This window comes from Hipposideros armiger, unplaced genomic scaffold (assembly GCF_001890085.2).
Source record: "Hipposideros armiger isolate ML-2016 unplaced genomic scaffold, ASM189008v1 scaffold_96, whole genome shotgun sequence".
Taxonomy (NCBI): Eukaryota; Metazoa; Chordata; class Mammalia; order Chiroptera; family Hipposideridae; genus Hipposideros; species Hipposideros armiger.
The window spans coordinates 83,112-104,022 of record NW_017731446.1 but is presented as its reverse complement, the minus strand read 5'-3'; the positions used below and the strand labels follow the sequence as shown (position 1 = coordinate 104,022).

At 42.1% G+C, this 20,911-nt stretch overlaps 1 protein-coding gene across 4 annotated transcripts in view; it reads left to right on the top strand.

The window, feature by feature from the left end:
- The window catches only part of TAMM41 (TAM41 mitochondrial translocator assembly and maintenance homolog), a 91,365-nt gene that overhangs the window by 44,493 nt on the left and 25,961 nt on the right, over window positions 1-20,911 (top strand). For 2 of the 4 annotated variants that reach the window (XM_019646068.1, XM_019646069.1), the window contains 3 exons: window positions 6,179-6,344; window positions 7,827-7,889; window positions 18,264-18,416. In XM_019646068.1, coding sequence (XP_019501613.1) covers window positions 6,179-6,344; window positions 7,827-7,889; window positions 18,264-18,340 — 306 coding nt within the window. In that variant the 3' untranslated portion in view covers window positions 18,341-18,416. Of the gene's footprint in view, window positions 1-6,178; window positions 6,345-7,826; window positions 7,890-18,263; window positions 18,417-20,911 lie in introns of those variants that run through there. The other 2 variants (XM_019646066.1, XM_019646067.1) reach the window with 2 other exon arrangements.

The window sequence follows — 20,911 nt, the reverse complement described above, 5'->3', positions numbered from 1 at the left end:
GGGCAGTGTCACTGGCCCTCATATGTGGGATCCAAACCGGGGCCCTCTGGCGTCCCAAGCCAGTTCTTAACCATCGCGCCACTCGGCTGGCCCTAGAAATTTTTTTTAATGAAGAAGATAAACTTTTCCATATTCCTCACTGGGCCTATGAAAGCCTGCATGGTATAAGTTCTGATTGGTTTCTTATCCTGGGGAAACTTACAAGAAAAAGATTAGTAGGCTGAGCTACAATTCCAGCACTCCATCTGGTCTTGAGGCTGCATGCAACTGACACCCACCTTCTTCCTCCTCTACTAGCCATTCTAAATTCCCCTCACCATCATCCAGCACTTGTGCTGACTAGATGAGATGGCCCAGACCCTCATCCCTGAGGGTCTTCATTGTTCTATCATAGGGTTTTTCAACAGGGACATTATTGGTATTTTAAGATGGATAATCCTTTGTTTTGGGAGGCCAAAAATTTCCCCCTCTTGAGAACTGCTCCACCAGGCTGGCAGCTTTGGTGCAGTATGTGGTAGGAACAGTGGAGCCATGGTCTTGTGCCCATTTTGCACGCCTGTATACCTCTTTTGCTCTAAGGTGGCATCCATAAGCGATGTTACATGGTCCAACCATGTCACACAGTGAGCCCTGGACAGCGGAACTGGCGAGATCCTGTGGGCAGGAAAGGCAAACTCATGCTCAGAATATGTGTCACTTTCAGTAAAGATGAATTGCTGCCCCTTCCCAGGTAGAAAGAGTCCAGTGTAGTCAACTGCCCACCAAGTGACTAGTGAGTCTCAAGAGATGACCCTGTATCAGGATCTCAGCACCGGCCTCTGTTGCTGTCAGGACAGAGCCAGCAGCAGCAGCAGCTAAGTCAGCCTTGGTGAGTCGAAGCCCTAGCAAGATATTGGACCTAAGCAGAGCCTCTCCCTCTGCCACCAAGGCTACCCCTTTTGTGAGCCATTGTACCAGTCCTAAGATGACAGCGGCTGTTGCATCAACTGGCTGGATTGTTATTTGTGGTGGTTGTTGCTGCTTCTGTTGCTCTCTGATGGACGTTAACATACAATACAAAGATCTTCACACTTTGTGCCCACTCCCTAGGTCCAGCCACATGCCTCTTCCCCCACATTCTTTTTCTTCAGTTTTCCAATTTTTTTTCCTTTCAGGCCCCTAACTAACCAATGAACCATTCTTCACTCCGCATGTGTCTTTGATATTCTTACTTTGGGTCACTTTTCCCATGTAAAGTAGGTGATCAGGTATATCACCCGAAGCAGACTCATTGGGAGGATTCCCCCTCATTAATGTCTTTCAAGGCCATCCCCGAGTGAGGCTCTAGTGCATCATTTTCAGGTTGTACATACTAAGCCAAATCATCTCTGAAGCGAGCTCGTCCTTTCTCTTCTTCCAAAAGCCAGTCAGTCATGAGAGAGCCTCCATGTGGCCATATGCAGTAGCCAGTGGGAAAGCAGAACAGTGTGTGGTGATGGAACAGCACAGCGAATGTTACGGGATCTAGGCTTCCTGTTCGCGCAGCTTGCTTGTACCCTCTGGCCTTGCTCCTTCTAACGCTAGTGTACCTCTTCCATCTTATAGTGGATCACTGTTGATCCTGCCTGACTTTCTGACTTGGGGCATCTGACAGATCCCAGCTCATGATGGGCAGTTCTTGATGCATGGTCATTGGATGTCGCACGATTAGAAGCTCCATCTCTACCAGGATCTAGTATCTGGGAGCAGATTTCACATGGTGTATGGCTCTTCACCGTAGATGGCATGGCCTTGCCCCAGAACCCTAACAGTCTACCTTGTGATTCTCCTACTGAGAGCTATATAAGCTTCCCATGGCTTCTTTTTACACTGAGGTTACCTCTCGTACCATGGAGTTTACAAGGTGTGTGGCCCAAGTGGGCAGAGTTGTTTACACTGCTGCTTGGGCTGTTGCAGAGCTCTTGTCTGGGCCCCTCACAAACCTGGCATCCTTTTATATCATGTGGTAAATGGGTCTGAGCATTATTCCCAAGTGGAATATGCTGCCTCCAGAACCTGAAGAGGCCTACTAGATATTGTGCTTCTTTCTTAGTGGTGAGAGGTGCAAGATGCAATAAGCTGACCTTTACTTTCGAGAGGACATCCCAGCATGCTCCAGGCCACTTGACCCCTAAAAACATCACTGATATGGTGGGCTCTTGAAACTTCATAGGGTTACTCTTCTACCCTCCGGAGTGCATGTATCTACCAAGGCCTCCAATGTACTTGTCCCCTATTACTCACCAGGTGACAGTAGCAACATATCATTAATGTAGTGGACCAACATGAGATTGTACAAAATGTCCAAATAGTCTGGTTTCCTTTGAAAATCGTATGACAGAGGATGGGAGAGTTAACATAGCCCTGAGACAAACCATAGGTAATACGTTTGTCTGTCCTATATGAATGTGAGCTGCTTCTGATCCTCTTTCCCAGGGTTTGGCAAACTGCAGCTTGCGAGCCACATGCGACTCTTTGGGCACATACATGTGGCTCTGAAGTAAATTGAAAATGAAAATAAAACTATCATAGTTTCATTTATAAAATTTTTAAAGGATATTATTCACATAATGGTGATTTCCTTTGTTTTATGGCTCTTGAATAATTTTTAATTTGTTGTGAGGGACAGGATTGGCTCTTCCATCTCAAAAGTTTGCCGATCCCTGCTCTTTCCTACTAGGAATGGAAAAGAATGCTCTCACCAGGTCTGTGGCCCTATCCAGATACCTGCAATTCTGTTGATCTGCTCTAGCAGGTTTAGCACCTCTGGCACAGCAGACGCAATAGGGGCTTCTACTTGGTTGAGTGTGTGGTAGCCTACTGCAATCTGCAGGCTACTGCAGTCTGCAGAATCCATTTGGATTTTGTGAGGGACAGCCTTAATGGAGATGTGGTACGGACTATCAGCCCAAACCTAGTATTAGGGCTCTCCAGAGAAACAGAACCAATAAGAATAGGATGGATGGAGATTTTATATATAGAGATAAATAAATAAATATGTGTGTATATAGATATAGATATAGATATGGAGAGAGAGATAGATAGATAGATTGATTGATTTTAAGGAATTAGCTCACAGGATTGCGGGGGGGGGGGCTGGCAAGTTTGGAATATGCAGGGCACACTGGCAAGCAGGAGACCCAGGGAAGAGTATGTTGTAGCCTTGAGTCTGAGGGCAATCTGGAGACAGAATTCCTTCTTCCTCAGGAAACTAGTCTTTTTTCTTAAGGCCTTCAACTGATTAGATGAGGCCCACTCACATTATGCCTCCATAATCTGCTTTACTGACTTAAATGTTAATTACATCTAAAAAATACCTTCACAGTAACATTTAGACCAGGGGTCGGCAAACTTTTGCGACGGAAGAGCCAATCCTGTGCCTCACAACAATTTAAAAATTATTCGAGAGCCATAAAACAAATGAAATCACATTATGTGATAACATCCTTTAAAATTTTTACAAAAGAGACTATGATAGTTTTTATTTTTATTTTCAATTTTACTTCAGAGCCACATGTCTGTACCCAAAGAGCCGCATGTGGCTCACGAGCCGCAGTTTGCCGACCCCTGACTTAGACCAATGTTTAACCAAGCAACAGGGCACTATAGCCTAGCCAAGTTGACGCATTAAATTAAACATCACACCCCTACATCCTTTAGGTCCACAGGCAACACTAATCTCTACCATTCCTTCTGGAATGTGTTTTTATTTTTTAATTACTCTTTGGCCAGGGGGTGAGAATGGCAGCTCAAGAGGCTTCTACTCGGCCTTCTATACTATGACAGCTCCAAAATGACAGCCCCATGTTAGAGTGTGCTTTGTAGAACCATTCCTGGTACCAATTGTGTAAGGTCAGAATTTGGCAGATTTGAACCAAAGACCTCATCTGATCCTATGGTGGCACTGTGGAGTCAGATGGCCCTTCCTAGTTTTCCCATTATGGAGCAGAGTCCAGACCTTTGTATTTCTGCATGTTCCTGTCAGTGGTTATAGGCAGCTCACTTCAGCAGAGGAGTTCCAGGAGGGACTCTGAGAGAGTCCCAGCAGCCAGTGGAATGAGTACCTTGGCCCCGAAGCCAGCATCTGGGTGGTGCAGTACAGTCCACTATCATGTGACCATACTTACTGTTTTAAAATAATCAGCTTTATTGAGTTATAGTCACATGCCATAAAATTCAGTGGTTTTTAGTGTAGTCACAGAGTTGTGCAGTCATCGCCACAATCTTATTTTAGAAAATTCCTATCACTCCAAAAAGAAACTCATACCTACCAGCAGTCCCTACCTTCCCCTCCCCTCAGGCAACCACTAATTTACTTTCTGCCTCTACGAATTTGCCAGTTCTGGACACTTTGTATAAATAGAATCATTCAATATGTGGTCTTTTCCACATCTGCTTTTAAAATGCAGTTTGACTCTCACTATTTAACTGAATGCTTTCACCTTCATTGCCATTAAAACATGAAGAATTAAAGAGTAAGGATAATTAGAATTTAACTATTTATTGACATGTCACCTCATATTTTGTCTTTAAACACATGCTTTCAAGCAAAAATTCCAGTGCATTCTTTCCCTCAAGAGAAAGCAGTGTCAAGCAAAAATTCCAGTGCATTCTTTTCTTCAAGAGAAAGCAGTGTCAAATACTATTTTCTAATTCCTCATCGTACTGAAGCCATTTTGAAATCTCTAAAATTCCTGGAAGTTTCGTAGTTAAAGCCTTACAATTATATAAGGTCCTTTTCACTAACCTCAATACTTGGCCTCAAAATGAGTCCATAAATATCATTTCTAGCATATTTTACAGAAATATCCATATTTTTTGTTGTTGTTTATCTAGCCAAAGCTGAGTAGAGGTTGAATCCTGTGAATTTAGTACCATCTTCATGATAAATATGAAATATTTAGGTTAAAAACACCCTTCACCGTTATTGGAGCCACTAAATAATAGCATTTTTTTCTTTGCTTAGATTTTATAGGTAAAACTAGAAAATTTAGACATTGACATGTACTCCATAAATATTTGTTGAATGAAAAAAGGTGGTGGAATAAGTAAGTTCTACATTATTAAGAAAGTTGGTAGTATCTGGAAAACCCGAATCTAAAATTTAGTACATTCATTTGTCTAATGTTTTTCTTACTGTTCTGTTAAAGTTAAAACCTAAACATTTGTTAAAAGAATACAAAAAAAAAGATTCTTACTTGGAAAATAATGTGATGAGCTATTGAGGGTAGTGTTCCTGGTTCTCAATTTGGCAGGCAGTCAGTATTTACATGATTTTGTAAAAATTTGTTCCATGAATAAAGTACGTTAGACTGGGAGTTAGGAAAGCTAGGTGTGGCCTCAGCTCTGTGGCCAACTTTTGATTCAAAGGCTTCCTAGTAAAGTCTGATGTGTAGTTTTATATATGTTTTATTTCTGTATTTATCTTTTAATTTGATGTATTTTAGAATACACTGGAAACAAAAACCACTGGTGTCACTCCTATTTAAGAAATAATGAAAACTAAGTTTTATTGATGCAGTTATTCATTCCCTTATTCAATCAGTGGGGTTTTTTGTTGTTTTTTTTGTTGTTTTTTTTTTGAGTACCTACTCTGCCAGGAGATTAAAAGTGAATAAGATTAGTTTTTGTCATCACTTTATTCCTACAGTGTATGAAATACAGCATGGTATGTAAAAAGCCCTAAAGTCAGGAGACACAAATTTAGATTCCACTCTATGTCGCTGGCTGCATGATCCTGGCTGTATTACTCTGTGTCCCCTGTGTTTAAAATGGAAGAGGTAATCTGAGTGCCTGGATTTGCTGGGGCCTCAATGGATGTTAGCTGCAGCCTCCTTCCTTTAACTGCTGGATTTAAGACAAATAGAAATTTTAAAATTGAGAGTCAGAAATTGATCCTTAAAAAAAGCTTCTGTGTTTTTCTCCTCTAGAAATGGAATATTATAGGAAAAGAGTTGGCTTTTTTGAAGGAACTTAAAAATCTCAAACACTAATTATGCCTTCAGTTTCAGAAAGTAGAATGTCTCCTTAGCATGCTGCCTTATCTAGGGTATGGGTTCATATATGTTTGTGTGACTTTAAAAAGAAGCCATGTGTCTTTGGATATTTAAAGAAGTCAAAGTACTTTCCATAAACATCGTCTTTTTTTTTTTTCCCTTAGATAGATAAAAGCCCAGAAGGACAATTCACTCAGCTGATGACATTGCCCAAAACCTTACAGCAACAAATAAACCATATTATGGACCCTCCTGGGAAAAACAGAGATGTGGAAGAAACTCTATTACAAGTTGCTCATGACCCTGACTGTGGAGATGTGGTGCGACTAGGTATGTTTATGAACTTGATGTTGAGGAAGTGCTGGCCATGGGTAAAAGCAAACTTTGTGACTGAGACGCAGTCTTTATTCTTCCTTACCTAGTGAGATCAAGAGATAGATTGCTTCTGGGAGGAAGAAAACACTAACAATCTGGGGGTTTTCCAAATCTAAATTTTTATTTGTTTGAAGGAGAGTAGTTAAAGTACTTCTATTTTCAGATTCCTGGGTCCTAAATCATTGGGTGGGGGTGGGGGGAGGGTGGAAACAATGTTTCTTTTGGTCCCAAGTGCATAACTCCTAAAAGTTATTCAAAGGTATGTCTGTGTTCTTCGAGGTGGTCTGAGAAGGAAGGAGACTGGTGACATTTTTGATGCTTTTATAACATCAAGAACACAGCTTTCCTCAGCAAACTCCCATTCAGTGTGTCTGGCGGCGTGTCCAGCAGGTTCCCTCTGACATGGCCCATGTTCCCCACATTATCCCCAGGGCCTCCCGAATGTTTACCAAAAACTCTGCACCTTGTCTTCAGAGACCCACTTCCCTTGAGGTGTTAAAGGTTATTTGTGAGGTCAGTCAGTAAAGAAAGAATTATGGAATTGAAAATGACTCCCTCCCGCAGATGAGTGCATTCTCCTCTTTCATTGAGTAAGAACTTACTCCAAGGGGCAAAAACCACTGTGCTAGACACAATTCACAGTGACGATATGGAACATTAACTGCAGTCGGCGGGCTCCAAGCACACTCTCTCAGGGACCTGTCCCAGGTTGTCAGGGCACGTTTAAGATCACCAGGTACCTGTTCTGAAGATAAATATGGAGGCATATCATATGTTTGCTGTTTCTCATTTTAACATGATTCTGGTCACGGTGTGACCTCTTTCTGAGAGCATGAGGGGCTGTACTGTTGATTCTCACTGAGGGGGCCTCTGTATGTGTTTCCATAAGGAAAGTTTTTCCCCTAGGCAGGAACTTTTTTTTTTTTAATCTTTTTACATCTTGGAATGGAGAACAATCAGCCTTAAGCAGATTTAAAGTCCTAAAATGACCTTTGAGGGTCACCTAGGAGGCCTCTATGTGTGTTTCCATAATGAAAGTTTTTCCCCTAGGCAGGAACGTTGTTTTTTTTTTAATCTTTTTACATCTTGGAATGGAGAACCAGCAGCCTTTAGCAGATTTAAAGTCCTAAAATGACCTTTGAGGGTCACCTAACCCATCCCATTTTTAGGTGAGGAGGCCCAGGCCCAGGCCCAGAGGGGTCAGCCATTCGCCTGTGCTCACACAGCTGGTTGGTGACACGGCTGGCCGCTCCCATCTCCTGGCCCTCAGTCCTGATGCCCTTTTCACATTCACTCTATGACACCAGGACAGAAATAGATTTGCTGGTTTTATTGGATAACTAGAAAGAATATTTAGTTTCAGGTTTTAAAATGTGTCAAGATGACTAACATCTGGCTTTTTTGGCATCCTTGTTGGGTTTTTTTTTCCCCTCACAGGGCTTTCAGCAATCGTGAGACCTTCTAGTATGAGACAGAGCACCAAAGGCATTTTCACTGCTGGTAAGAACTTTTGAAAATCCATACTTAATGAAGCTGCTGGATTGAGTGGCCTCAGCAGTTCTGGTTAAAATGTAAAGCTTTGTCTGTATCCCGCAAGTGCTTGTGAAATGCTAAATTTTGATGGTCATAAACTAGGACATTGCAATAACGTACAGACAGGCAGACAGCACTATTTTCTGGTTATCTAAAAAAGTGAGACTATGTGAGGTACTGTTGGAAGGCTTTACTGCCCCTCTCAGTTTTCTGAGTAACTCCTTGCGTGCAGGTTTTCCCCTCATGTTTCTGATTTATGAAAGTTACACATGCGTATCATCGTAGAAGCCACAGTACCTGGCCCTTCTTCCCATTTACCCTCTCCAGGGACAGCTCCTTCCAACTTTCGGTGGGTTATTTTTGTTTTCACTGCCAGTTCTCTAAATAATAAACTTATATTGCTTCTGCTTTTTCCATTTTAGGCATTATCTGTTGACTTCTCACTATGGTAGATTAGAATTCAACTCTTCCACGCACCCTCACCACACACACTGAACCCTCCCATCTCTCTGTCCTAATATATTGGGTTGTCAGAAAAGTTATGACGCATTTTTGCAATGAAAAACATGAAAAAATACATCATGACTTTTCCAACAACTCAATAGTTGTATTGTAGCTTTGGTAAGGTCTGTCGCCAGGGTTCGCATTGTATGAGTATGTTAATGAGATTCAGAAGTGAGCCCCATAATGTACTTTTCCTTCTCTACACAACTTCCTTTTCCCATGGATATTGTCTTCACCTGTCTTACGAGCATGTCAGGGATCCCCTTTCCTGTATCTCGTGTCTTTTACCTTAATGGTGTACACTCTAGTTTTAGTGAAGCACACCATGCAGTAATTTTCTGAGAAAGAGTACATAGGAGGCAAATTTGTATGTCTAAATATATCTTTCTTTTTTTTTTTTAAGATTTTATTGGGAAATTGGGGGAGGGGAACAGCATTGGGGAATCAGGAAAGGGGAACAGACAAGTTGCTGTCCTTTTGTTCTTCAGTCTAGTTGTGGAGGATGTTGCTTCACTGGCCCATGTTGGTATTATCATTGTGCTCTTCCCTGGTGAGGCAGATCGGTCACCAGCCACTGGACGGCTGCTCACGCTGGCTGCCAGCCACTCACAGTAGCTTATGGCAACCCACTGCAGCCCCGCTGCAGCCTATGCCGTCACCGGCGACTCACGGCAGCCCAGCTGCAGGTTGAGCTGTTGTTCGCCATCTTAGCTGTACAGGGCACAGCATCACTGGCCCTCATGTGGGATCCGAACTGGGGCCCTCTGGCGTCCCAAGCCAGCTCTTAACCAACGCACCATTCAGCTGGCCCTCTAAATATATGTTTAGTCTACGCTCACACATAACTGAGACTTAGGCTGGAGATACATTGGAAATAATTTTCCTTTAGAATTTTGATATCATTGTTCTTTCTGGCAGCCTGTTAAATCTTTATTTTCCCCTAGGGCTCTGAAATTTCTCAGTGATGTGTTTTGATGTGAGTTTGTTTTTATCTGTTATACTGAGTCATTGCTCTTTCATTTAAGAAATTCAGAATATAAGACATTTTTCTTTTATTCTTTCTTTGCTCTTCCCATCTGTTTTCTGTCTTCTGTTTCTGGAACTCCTTTTATTCAAATATTGGATCTCCTAGGCTAGTCCTTTGGTTTCTTTCTTTTCTCTCCTATTTTTGATCTCTCTGTCCTTTTGTTTTGCTTTCTGGGAGATTTTCTCAACTTTAGCTTCTAACCCTTCTCCTGAGTTTTTTATTTCTTCTGTTCCATTTTTAATTTCCAGGAGCTCTTTTTGTTTTCTTTTTTTGTCCTCTGAATATCCCTTTTTAAAAATTTTAAAACATCCTGTTCTTGTTCTATGGTCTTAAGTATTTGAACATATCTTTGGATATTGCCAAATTGCCATTCTAGGTGGTTATATCAATTTATATAGTCTCCCTAGTAGTAAACAAGAGTTCTTGTTTTTCCCCATTCTTTCCAAAACCTGGTGTTGTCAAATGATGGACTTTTCTAGTTCAGTCTTTCCTATGTAACCATCTACTGAATGTCTTTCATGTGCTAGCCACACAGGATACAAAGTAAACACAAGACACCATCCTGCCTTCAAGAAGTTCATAATCTAGAAAGGGAGACAGGTGTATAAATAGAAATTTGCAGTACTAGGGCATAAATGGCTCAGAGGTAACACAAAGAAGGGAGTGACCTTTTAGCCTGATTCTAATCCCTGGGTTGAGATCGCCAGGGAGCTGGCATGGTCACACCTCTTAAGGTCTCAACCCAACTGCCTGGATAGAGCCAAGTATTTGGCCCCACGGACGCTATGTGGCCCTCCTGGAAAGATTCAGCCAAAGATTCACGAAAGATTTAGTAACACATGTGCCAAATCTACTCAGCTGAAGATTTTCCTATCACTTGGGTACATAGCTTTGCATTTCCAATTAAGATATTTATTCAGTGTTCCTGCTGATTTATCCTGGTAAGGCTGAAGATGAGGTGCTTATGTTTACTTGGGTGGTTCAGGTTATTAATCTGTGTTTTGCATGATTGCAGCTCCCTTGCTATAATCTTGGGTGAGGCTTGAATGCTTGGGGTTCTGTTTGTTCTTTTTTTTGGCTTCCTGTACTATAAGGAATTACTGTATTTATTGGTGATTTTTTGTTTTAAGTTGTGAGAATGGTAGTGTGATGGGTTTTTTTTTAAAACTTCCTTTCCTTGTAGAAATACATACTAAAATATTTACAGATGAAATGACAGGATTCTGAGATTTGCTTCAAAATAAAACATGGTGAGGGAGGATGACACAAGATTAGTCATGAGATGATACAATGTGGAAGCTGGATGAATACACATGGAGATATACTATACCATTATTTCATAAGTTTGGATTTTTCTCTCATAAAAGGTTTTTCACATTGCATCATCTGTCATCTCTGGACCTTTCAACCTGAATGAACCTTTGGTCCTCTTTCCACACGTTCTTCCCAGTGGCCAGCAGAGGGCAGCGGGTAACACCTCACAGAACTCAGCCCAGATTTCCTTGTGGACGTGGAGTGCCCACCACGGGGTCCCTTGAGTGCTTCCTGCTTGCTTCCCTTTCCTTCTAAAGATGCCTCATTGGAGTGAAGAAGTCAAAGTAACTGAATGTCTGTAACCTGCACTGAGGCTGCAGAACTTGTGGAAAGTGATGCAATCCCGTCAAATTCTGTAGGTTTACTTGGCTCATGCTCTGGCCTCTCTGGTTTTTTTTTTTTGGTTTTTTTTTAACTTTTTTTTTTAATTGGGGAACGGTGTGTTTTCCCCAGGACCCATCAGCTCGAAGTCAAGTTGTTTCAATCGAGTTGTGGAGGGGCGCAGCTCTGCTCTAAGTCCAGTTGCCGTTTTCAATCTAGTTGTGGGGGATGCAGCCCACCATCCCATGTGAGAGTCGAACTGGCAGCCTTGTTGTTAAGAGCACATGCTCTAACCAACTGAGCCATCCGGTTACCTATCGGCAGCTCAGCTCAAGTCATTGTCTTCAATCTAATTGCGGAGGGCGCAGCTCACTGGCCCATGTGGGAATCAAACTGACAATCCTGTTGCTTAGAGCTTGCGCTCTAACCAACTGAGCCATCTGGCCGCCCCTGGATTCTCTGGTTTATGGTAGTTTTGGGCTATGGTGAAGGCAGCCCAGGCTAAGGGCAAGGGTTTGTGAGCCACAGAAACTAGAGTTCAAATTTCAATTTAACTACTGTGACTTGGGCAAGTTACGTAATTTTTTTGCGTTTGGATTTCATAGGAATAATTACACCTGGCTCACCAGGTTGTGAAAATTGTATCTTAACTATATAAAAGCATCTAGCACTGGGGCTAAATTTCCTTCTTTTGGTATCATTACCTAAAAGCTTCCTGACCTCTTTTTAGAACGTGGCTCTGTGCACTGTCGTATTCAAACAGTATTAGTCCCTTAACCAGGCCTCCAGCTGGAGTAAACTAGCAATGGAAGGAACTGAGTGGCTGGTTTGCCTGTGTCTCCTTCCTGTAAGTACACAGCAAGCTTCAGAACTGCCACCCTCCCACGCTTTGTTCTTTAGAAGCCCCCTTGTCGCAGTGGTAGCTGTTGTTTTGCCTTGGCTTTTACCCAGTCTGTCTCCCCGAAATCTCCAAATTGTATCTCTGTTTAGTTTTCAGCCGAGTTATGTATTATCTGCTGGGTGAAAAACCTCCAGTGTATTTGGTTGAGTTTTTATTCCTGTGTATCCATTATCCCTCCGCTCCTCTGCAACCTCCTACTCATAATGGGGGTAAAAAGGAAGGTTCAATCTTCCCCTGAGCCAGCAAATACCTTTTATATTCAAGTACAATTCAATTCAGACAGGTAGCTAAGGAGAAGCTAAGCTTGGGATCAGAAGACATTGGCTTGAAATTGTAGTTATTCATTTCCTGGCCCTGTGAACCTTGGTATGTTAATTAGCCCATTTTTGAAATGATGGGGCTACTAATACTCAACTCACAAGGTGTTCTGAGAGTCTCTAGTATGTTTCCCAAACTTGGGTAAGTCTAGTCTAAGTCTCACTCTATTCCTAGACAAGATGGAAGGGGCATCTATACCAGTTCAGAGGGTTGCCCTTTCTCATAAACTGTGTTGGCTAACACAGCAGTGTGTTTTCATGCGGTCTTTTCACTCTGTCTTTGTGAGTTCCCTTGAAATACCCTGACCATCAGATACACCCAGAGAAGTGAGTTCAGAAATGCTTCCAAAACCAAACACTGTTTTTTCCACTTTAGCCTGAGATTTGATCATTTAAAAAATAATGTTGACTTCTCTTAGACGGTGCTGTTGATAGACAGACTATCAGAGTTCTCGTCAGGGAAGGGGATCAGCAGCTGGAGACAGCCAGCTCAGGTGCAGCGAAAGACTGTCCAGCTTCCTAATGCTTGCCTGCCCCTCCTTTCATAGTAGCAGCAGATGGCATCACCTCCAAACTGGTAACAGAAGACCAGCTAAGCAAACTGTCATATTCTGAGCTGCAGCAATCTTTTATGTTTCTAATCTGATTGGGGAGAAGTGGAGTTGTTTGAGTATCTGGTGTGGGAACCAGGAGAGAAATGGGGGAAGGTAGTCATTAGACTGAGAAGTAAGCAGCAGCCAGACAAAGGGAAGGCCTTAAAAGCCATGAAAAGGAATTCAGAGTTTATTCTGAGGGCAGAGGGAAGCCACTGAAGGACTGTAGAAAGACCACTATAGCTAGAAAATAAAGAACAGATTAAAAGGTTATAAGCTATTGCTTGGGAAACTGGTTAGATACGGTTGCAGCCAGCCAGGTAAGGACTTATAACAGCCTGAACTCAGGCCATTGCACTATAGGCAGAGAGAAGAGCTGCAAAACATATTTACAAGGTAGATTGCCAAGTCTTGGCGATTGGAGGGATATGGGAAGTGAAGGAGAAAGAAAAGTCATAGATAATTCCCAGGTTTCTGGCTTGGGAAGCAGTAAATGGGGGTGCCGTTCCAGGATGTAAGGAAGGTTGAGGGAGGATATGAGTTTAGTTTTTGAAATCTTGCTTTATTTCCCCCCACCTGACTTTCTGGTCAATCAGAATTAACTGGGACAGATACCTATTTACTTCTTTAGCTTCAAAAAAGTCAACTGAATTAACAAGACAGGTTTAGTCTTGTTCCTAAAAAGATTTTGGCAAGCCTCAGATGATTCTTACCAGCTCTTCTTGAAACACAATAGAATGGATCATTCATTGTCCTCTGCTTCTGATTTCTTTTTTTTTTTTAATGTTATGTTTTATACAGTATTTTTTTCTTTCTTTTTTAATATTTTTTTTCATTGGGGAACAGTGTACTTCTCCAACACCCATCAGCTCCAAGCCAAGCAGTTGTTTTCAATCTAGTTGTGGAGAGAGTTTTTCCAGGATCCATCAGCTCCAAGTCAAGTAGTTGTTTCAATCTAGTTGTGGAAGGAGCATCTCAGTGGCCCATGTGGGGATCGAACCGGCAACCTTGGTGTTGTGAGCACTGTGCTCTAACCAACTGAGCTGACTAGCCGCCCTCCTTCTGATTTCTTATAACTAAAACATTTCCTCCATTTTTTTGGTACCTACGTATTTAAATAAGAGCACATAATAACAGTTAAGATTTTTTTTTCTGGTGATATGCTTACCATTTAAACCTGAAAATGTTTTAAATAGTTGTACTTCTGCCTCAGAAGAGATTTTCTTTGTAGATATATCTAATTGTGGTTGGAAATTAATTAGGAGAATGTTGAGTACTTACTGAATTTCTCTCCTAAAAATCTGAAATATAGAATTATGGGAAGGTAGGAGACCTCTCACCTCTCACCACTAGTCATAGCTCTGCCTCACATTGTTTCGTAGAGATTTTTCCCGTCATTGGACCCATCAGTTTAAGGTCACACAGGGAATTTAGTCTTACATATGTAGTAGCTTTGCTGTAGGTCACGTGAAGCAAGATGGAAATCAACAGAAGAAAAACCGTAGAAGCCATGCATTGAAGTAGATTTCTCTATACTTCCAAAACAAAGTTCTGACTAGATACTAATCAGAATTCATAATGACTAGCTTTCGGTAAGTAAGGATCTGTCTGAAGATATATCTAAAGAGATGTTGCATCTCATTCAGGAAGGAGCAAAAACAATTACGGCTCTTAGAGTCAAGTTTCTCTCTCAGCAGGCTGTCTTCCCTCAAGACACATTCAATTTGCACACTTCCTAAATCACCATCCTTTTTTTAGAAAGGAAAAAGAAACCAAAAGTAAACTTTTAATGTATGCCAAGTAGAATTCTATGGATTATAAATTCTGTGGATTGTAAACTCTGTGAGGGCATAGACCCTAACTGTTGTTCATACCAGTATCCCCAACAACCCGCTCAGTGTCTTATATACAGAGGGAGCCAAAAAAATGGAAAAAACTATTAAAATTGTAATACTCAATATATACAGATCACAAAATACGAATACAAGTCATGTTTGACTTCTGCAATTACAAGAGGTGTTCAAAGTGGTTACCATCAGCGTCCAGACACTTCTGATTACAGTGTACTACTGCTTGAGCAACATTGACCAAGGTGTCCCCTTGTGTACATTTTTTTGGCACCCCCAGTATATAGGTGCTCAATAAATACTCATTTAGTATATCTCAGTGACTGAATAAATATAAGATTCTAGATCTTGTGGTAGTATGGAAAATCTCCATATATATAGAAAACCGCACAAATCATACATTTGGTGAATTTTCACAAAATAAATGCATTCATGAGCCTAGTGCCCAGATGAAGAAATAGAACAGCACCCGTCCCCCAGAACCCGCCTTGTGCCCAGTCACAGCCACTACTCCTCCAAGAGTAACTACTCTAGTAACTTCTAATGCTGTTAAATGTTTCTATTTTGCCCATAATTTGAACTTTATGTAAATATGTACTCTCTTATGCCTTTCTCTCTTCATATCATCAGTGAGATTCGTCATGGTGTTGGGAGCAGTAGTAGTTCGTTTATTCTCAGTCCAGTGGATGAATATACACAATTTATCCACTCGGCTCTTGATGGTTTCTTGAGTTGTTTCCAGTGTGGGACAATTACAAGGAGTGCTGCCATGCATGTTTCTGTACCTGTCTTCTAGTGAGCATATGTGTGCATCTCTGTCAGATACAAACTTAGGGATAGAATTACTGGATCTAAAGTGTGTGAATGTTTGATGGAGGTAGACACTGCCAAACAATTGTCCAAATCACACTCCCACTTAGCAGGGTTCCTGTTGCAGCACTTCCTTGGCCAAAACTTGGTATTATGTGTCTTTTTCATTTTAGGCACTTCGGTAGATGAGTAGTGGTCATACTTGAGTTTTAATTTACATTTTCCTGGTGACTAATAAAGTTGGGCATTTGTTTATATGCTTATTTGGATCTCCTCTTTTGTGAAGTACCTATTCCAGCCTTTGCTCATTTTTTTATGGAGCTGTCTTCCTTTTCTTACTGAGTTCTCTGTATAGCCTGGAATTAGGTTTTTTTTGTGAGATATATGTAATGCAAAAATCTCTCACTCTGGGGTTTGTTGTTTCACTCTCTTAATGATGTCTTTTGGTGAACAGAAGTCTTAATTTTACTGAGTCTGATTTACCCATTTTGTCCTTCATGCTTAGCAGCTTGTTGTGTCCTGTCTAGGAAAGTTGTCCTACTCTGTGGAGTCTAAGGTTCTTGAAGTCTAAGTCCTCAATCTTTGTTATGAGTAGAATGTTAAGGCAGAAAGGATCCTTCATTCTGATCTTTTGGTTCTTAACCTTTTGCAAGTTCTGGCTCCTATGAAAATCTGGCTAAAACCCTGGACCCTCTGTTCAGAAACGCACATGTGCACCTACCAGCCAACTGTACAGGTCCAGGGAGCTCACAGACTGACATGGAAGCCTACCCATGGGCCCCTTGTTAAAGAACCCCTAACCTAGTCCAACCCAGTCATTGTGCAGATGAGGAAATCGAGGCCCAGAGAGGGGGAGTCACACTGTAAGTTTGTGACTCAGCTGGGACTGGAATCCAGGTCTCATGACTCTTCTCCCAGGGCCCTTTGTAACGCAGTTCCCTGCTGCAGTCTTTCTGAGAATATCTCGCTGGCAGGGCCTTGGAAGGAAGAGACTGTTTTTAATTATGGGAAGTTTCTATCCACTAATAGCAAAAAATGGCTACATGGTGCCACTCGTGCACTTGATGTATTTACCTTAAATGTTAAGCTCCAAGGAGTCTGTGAGTAAGTTTTTGAATTTGAGCTGGGGCTTATGATGGTTGATGCCTCCTCTTCTAGATGTGACTCAGTGGCCTGGGGTTTCTGTGATGAACCTTACCATGTGTATGCAACTACCTGTATTCTGCTTAGTGTTTTGATTGGTTCTGGCTAGAATTTTTAGAAGTACCTTACATAGTAAGTTTCCAGTCTCAATGCTCAAGTGGGTGGGGTTTACTATACTGGTTGCCCCAGGGAGAAAATTAAAAGAGGTGGAGGCAGGGAAGGGAGCTCTGAGTTTCTTAACTAGGCTATGTCACTTTGCAAGTAGCCAGTCAGTCAATAGACAAGCTAGGCCAGAGTTTCTAGACGTATTTGCTGATGATTTTACTTGTACTTTGCCTTTCAACCTGCCACTGCCTGCAGTAGCCTCTTAAAAGGTCCTAAGTGGACTAGGCAGCTCATAGGTAACATGGCCAGGTATTTTCAAGAGAGCACTCAAACCCCAGTGCTAGGAGTCTCCGGAACTAATCCTGTTACGTTGTCAGCAGTGCTTACAAAGTGCACTGCCAAGGTGTGCATTTCATACTCAGCACAGACCAGTTTGTATCTCACGGTAAAAAGGACTGTTCGGATCTTTGGGCCACACCCTGAAACACAGACTAAATGATCTCATCCTCAACACAAAGGAAGTCGAGCCCAAAATACTGTCTGCAAATAGGAGCCTATTAGATCTGACAGACAAATAACATCCTATTTATTCTACCCCATTTTACTTCTTTCCTATAAGCCCCCCAGAGAGCTTCTCTGATTTTATCATGTACTTGTGACTAAGTAGATAGAGGGTGCTGGAAGGCCAGATACCTGAATGAGGTGCGTCTTTTCCATCATTTCAAAAGTGTTTACTGAGCACCTACTATGTGCTGTGTACTATACTGGGTGATAGGGATACAGGGATGAATAGGACAAGATCCCTGTCCTCAAGGAACTCCCAGTCTAGCAGAGTGACAGGTGAGTAAATTGATGAGCGCTGTGCTGTGTGTCAGCACAGGGACTGTGGAACTAGGGGGACCCATGTCTGAATTGGCCTGAGGAGTCAAGGAAGGCACTTGTAGAGAAGAAATCTGAAAGGGGACTTGATGTCTACCTGGCAGAAAGTTATGGAAATAATATTCACTCTGGGAAGATCAGCTGCATGCGCAGTGACACAGAAGCAGTGAGCTGGGAGTGGCTGGGATGCAGGCTTTGGGAGTTAGAAAGGGGCCAAGGATGCCCACTTACGTACAGATCTTATCTTTGTTCTTCCTTTCTCCTCCATTTAGAAAGAGCTACTAAATTCAAAGGCTGCCAATATACTCGTAATCAAAAGATTCACTTACCCCAGAAACTTAGGTACCTTTGGCATCTATATCACTGTTTCAATAGATGCCTAAATCAGAATCTTTTTCCCTCACGTTGATCACAGTGACCTTTAATAACCTTCAACTCCGAGGGTCTTCTAGACCCCTCAGTCAGCCCATCACTGCTCCACTCCAAAGACAAGTCTCTGGCCCAAATACCACAGAACCTCTAGCTGAGCATTCACCCAATAAGCCTCAACTTTCTCACTGTCTCTTCTTTTCTCTTTTAGGCATGAAGAAATCATTGATTTATAGTTCACTAAAACTGCATAAAATGTGGAAAGGATGGCTGAGGAAAACATCCTGATTTGGCTTGCTTTTATATGTTATCTATAGATGAATAAAGTGATACTTTTTAACAAAACAGTGTTTGTTATTTTGACCCATTGTTTGAAGATACCATGATTTGCATAATACAGCAAGTCCATGAACAACATTGTTTCTTTCAATGTCATTGCCTTATAATGTTGATGAGAAAAAAAAATCGATTCCCGTCCTGAGCCACTGTCTGTGTAGAGTTTGCACGTTCTCCCCATGTCTGTGTGGGTTTTCTCTGCGTCCTCTGGTTTCTTCCCATGTCCCACAGCTGTGTACGTGAAGTAAATCATCGTGTTTAAATTATCCCAATCCAAGTGTGGGTGGGTGTGTGTGTGAGTGCACCCTGCGATGGAAGGGCGCCCTCCCCAGGGTGGGGTCCCGCCTTGCACCCAGAGCTGCCAGGATAGGCCCAGCCACTCGAGACCCTGGACTGGAATGAGTGGGTTAGAAAATAATGATCATACTTGCTTTTATTAGTCTGTCTTAAATGTATGAATAGCCCACATTTATTTCGGTGTTTAATATTAGAAGTGTTTTCCATCTTTATTTAGAAGATTAATGATGTTTTCATGACCAGAAATAATGCCGTAGGAATTTAACTGTTGTTTATATCAATTAGCCTAGGGTAAAATTGGTTTCATTATATGTTGTTTTACTCAAAGTCACAATTTTCAAGAACCTTTTGACGAAATTAAATGATGACTTCGGTGCTTGATTTTTTTAGATGTATGTTAGACATTTATGCAGGGGAGACCAAATACCTTTGAGGACTTAGCATGAGAGGAGAAGAATCCCTTTACATACAAAGCCACCTGGGTTCTGCTTTCATAAGAGCTATAGCTGTGTTCTGCATTTTTTGGTACATGAGAGGCAGAGAGCTGAGAAACTGCATATGCTTGTGAATAGCGGCTCTGGGGGTTACAGGCAGGGAGTTTGGCTCTCACTGCCTAGTCTCCATCCTTGTTCACCTGGTTGGGTTTTTTTGGGGGGTTTTTTTTGGCTGAGCCATCCTGCCACCTGTTGGCAGCTCAGTGGCTGCTCAGCTTGGGCCAGGACTCGAACCGCTGTTGCTCAGAGCTCAAACTCTTGAGCAAGCCCTTAACCAACTGAGCCACTCAGCCAGCCCTCACCTGGTTTTTTTCCAGTGTGAGATCAGAAGTGTCGCATCAACATTTTCCTGGATCTAGGTTTTTTGTGTTTCTCTTTGTTCTTCATAAAGGTGTGTTGCAGTGACCTTTGGATGAGGAGCCTGTGACAGCCCCCTTGCAGGGCCTTCCCTATTGAAACAGGAATGTTTGGATAACAGGAAACCCACTGCAGAGCGCCTTGAACAACAAAAGGCTCGTCACTGGCTTCAGAGTTGGTTTGATTCAACAGGTTAACAGAATCATCCAGGATCCAGTTTTTCCATCTCTTCTCTCTCTGTCCTTTGCCATGTTGGAATTCTAACACACACACCCTCCCCACCCATCCCACCCCCACTCCCAATGTGCCTTAGGCTGCCTCCCATCTTAATTCTGAGACTGCTAGCAACAACTTCCAAGGACTTATATGCTTTCCCATCTTCATTTGGGGAAACAGAGAGGGCTCCTTTAAGAAGCCCTCTTAGAAAAGCAAGAAAACGGGCTGGCCAGTTAGCTCAATTGGTTAGAGCACAGTGCTTACAACACCTAAAGGTTGCCGGTTCAATCCCCACATGGGCCGCTGAGCTGTACCCTCCACAACTAGATTGAAACAACTATTTGACTTGGAGCTGATGGGTCCTAGAAAAACACACTGTTCCTTAATAAAAGAGAGAGAGAGAGAGAGAGAGAGAGAGAGAGAGAGAGAGAGAGAGAGAGAGAGAGAGAGAAAAGCAAGAAAATTTTCCAGCAGCCCCAGCAAGCCCCTGCCCGGTTTCATGGGCCCTCATTGGGTTACATGCCCTCCCCCAAGTCAGTAACAGGCCTGGCCATTGAAGGAACATTTGCTCCATTTCTACAGGGAAATCTGGATGGTGCTGACGTCCAAAGGGAGTTCCAGACCATTCTCAGCTGTAAAACCTCAGAGCCCCTGTAATATAAAACAAATGTTCAAGTATTAAACATTTATATGTTAACACTTTTCTTTAGCAATTCTCTCCGAGCTCTCATAGATCTGTACTGTCCAGTGAGGCGGCCACTAGACACATGTGGCCATAGAGCTCTTGAAATATGACTGGTCCAAATTGAGGTGTGATGAAAGTGTAGACTTACAGATTTCGAAGACTCAGTATGAAAAAAAGAATGTAGGATGTCTGAATAATTTTTCATATGGATTGCGTATCGAAATAATATTTGGATACATTGACTAAATATATTATTAATGCTAATATGAATACCAATGTCACGTATTCCTTTTTTCTTTTTTTTTAATGTACTACTAAACAGTTTAGATTCCACAGGGCAGTGCTGTCATGGGGCTTTATTGACAGGCTATACACTGGTTTCTTCCTGACGTGGGAAGGAGGCTACTTCTCTCTCCATTTGATGACTTGGAAAAACTATATTTCTCTTAGTCAACCATGTCTTGCCCATTAGTA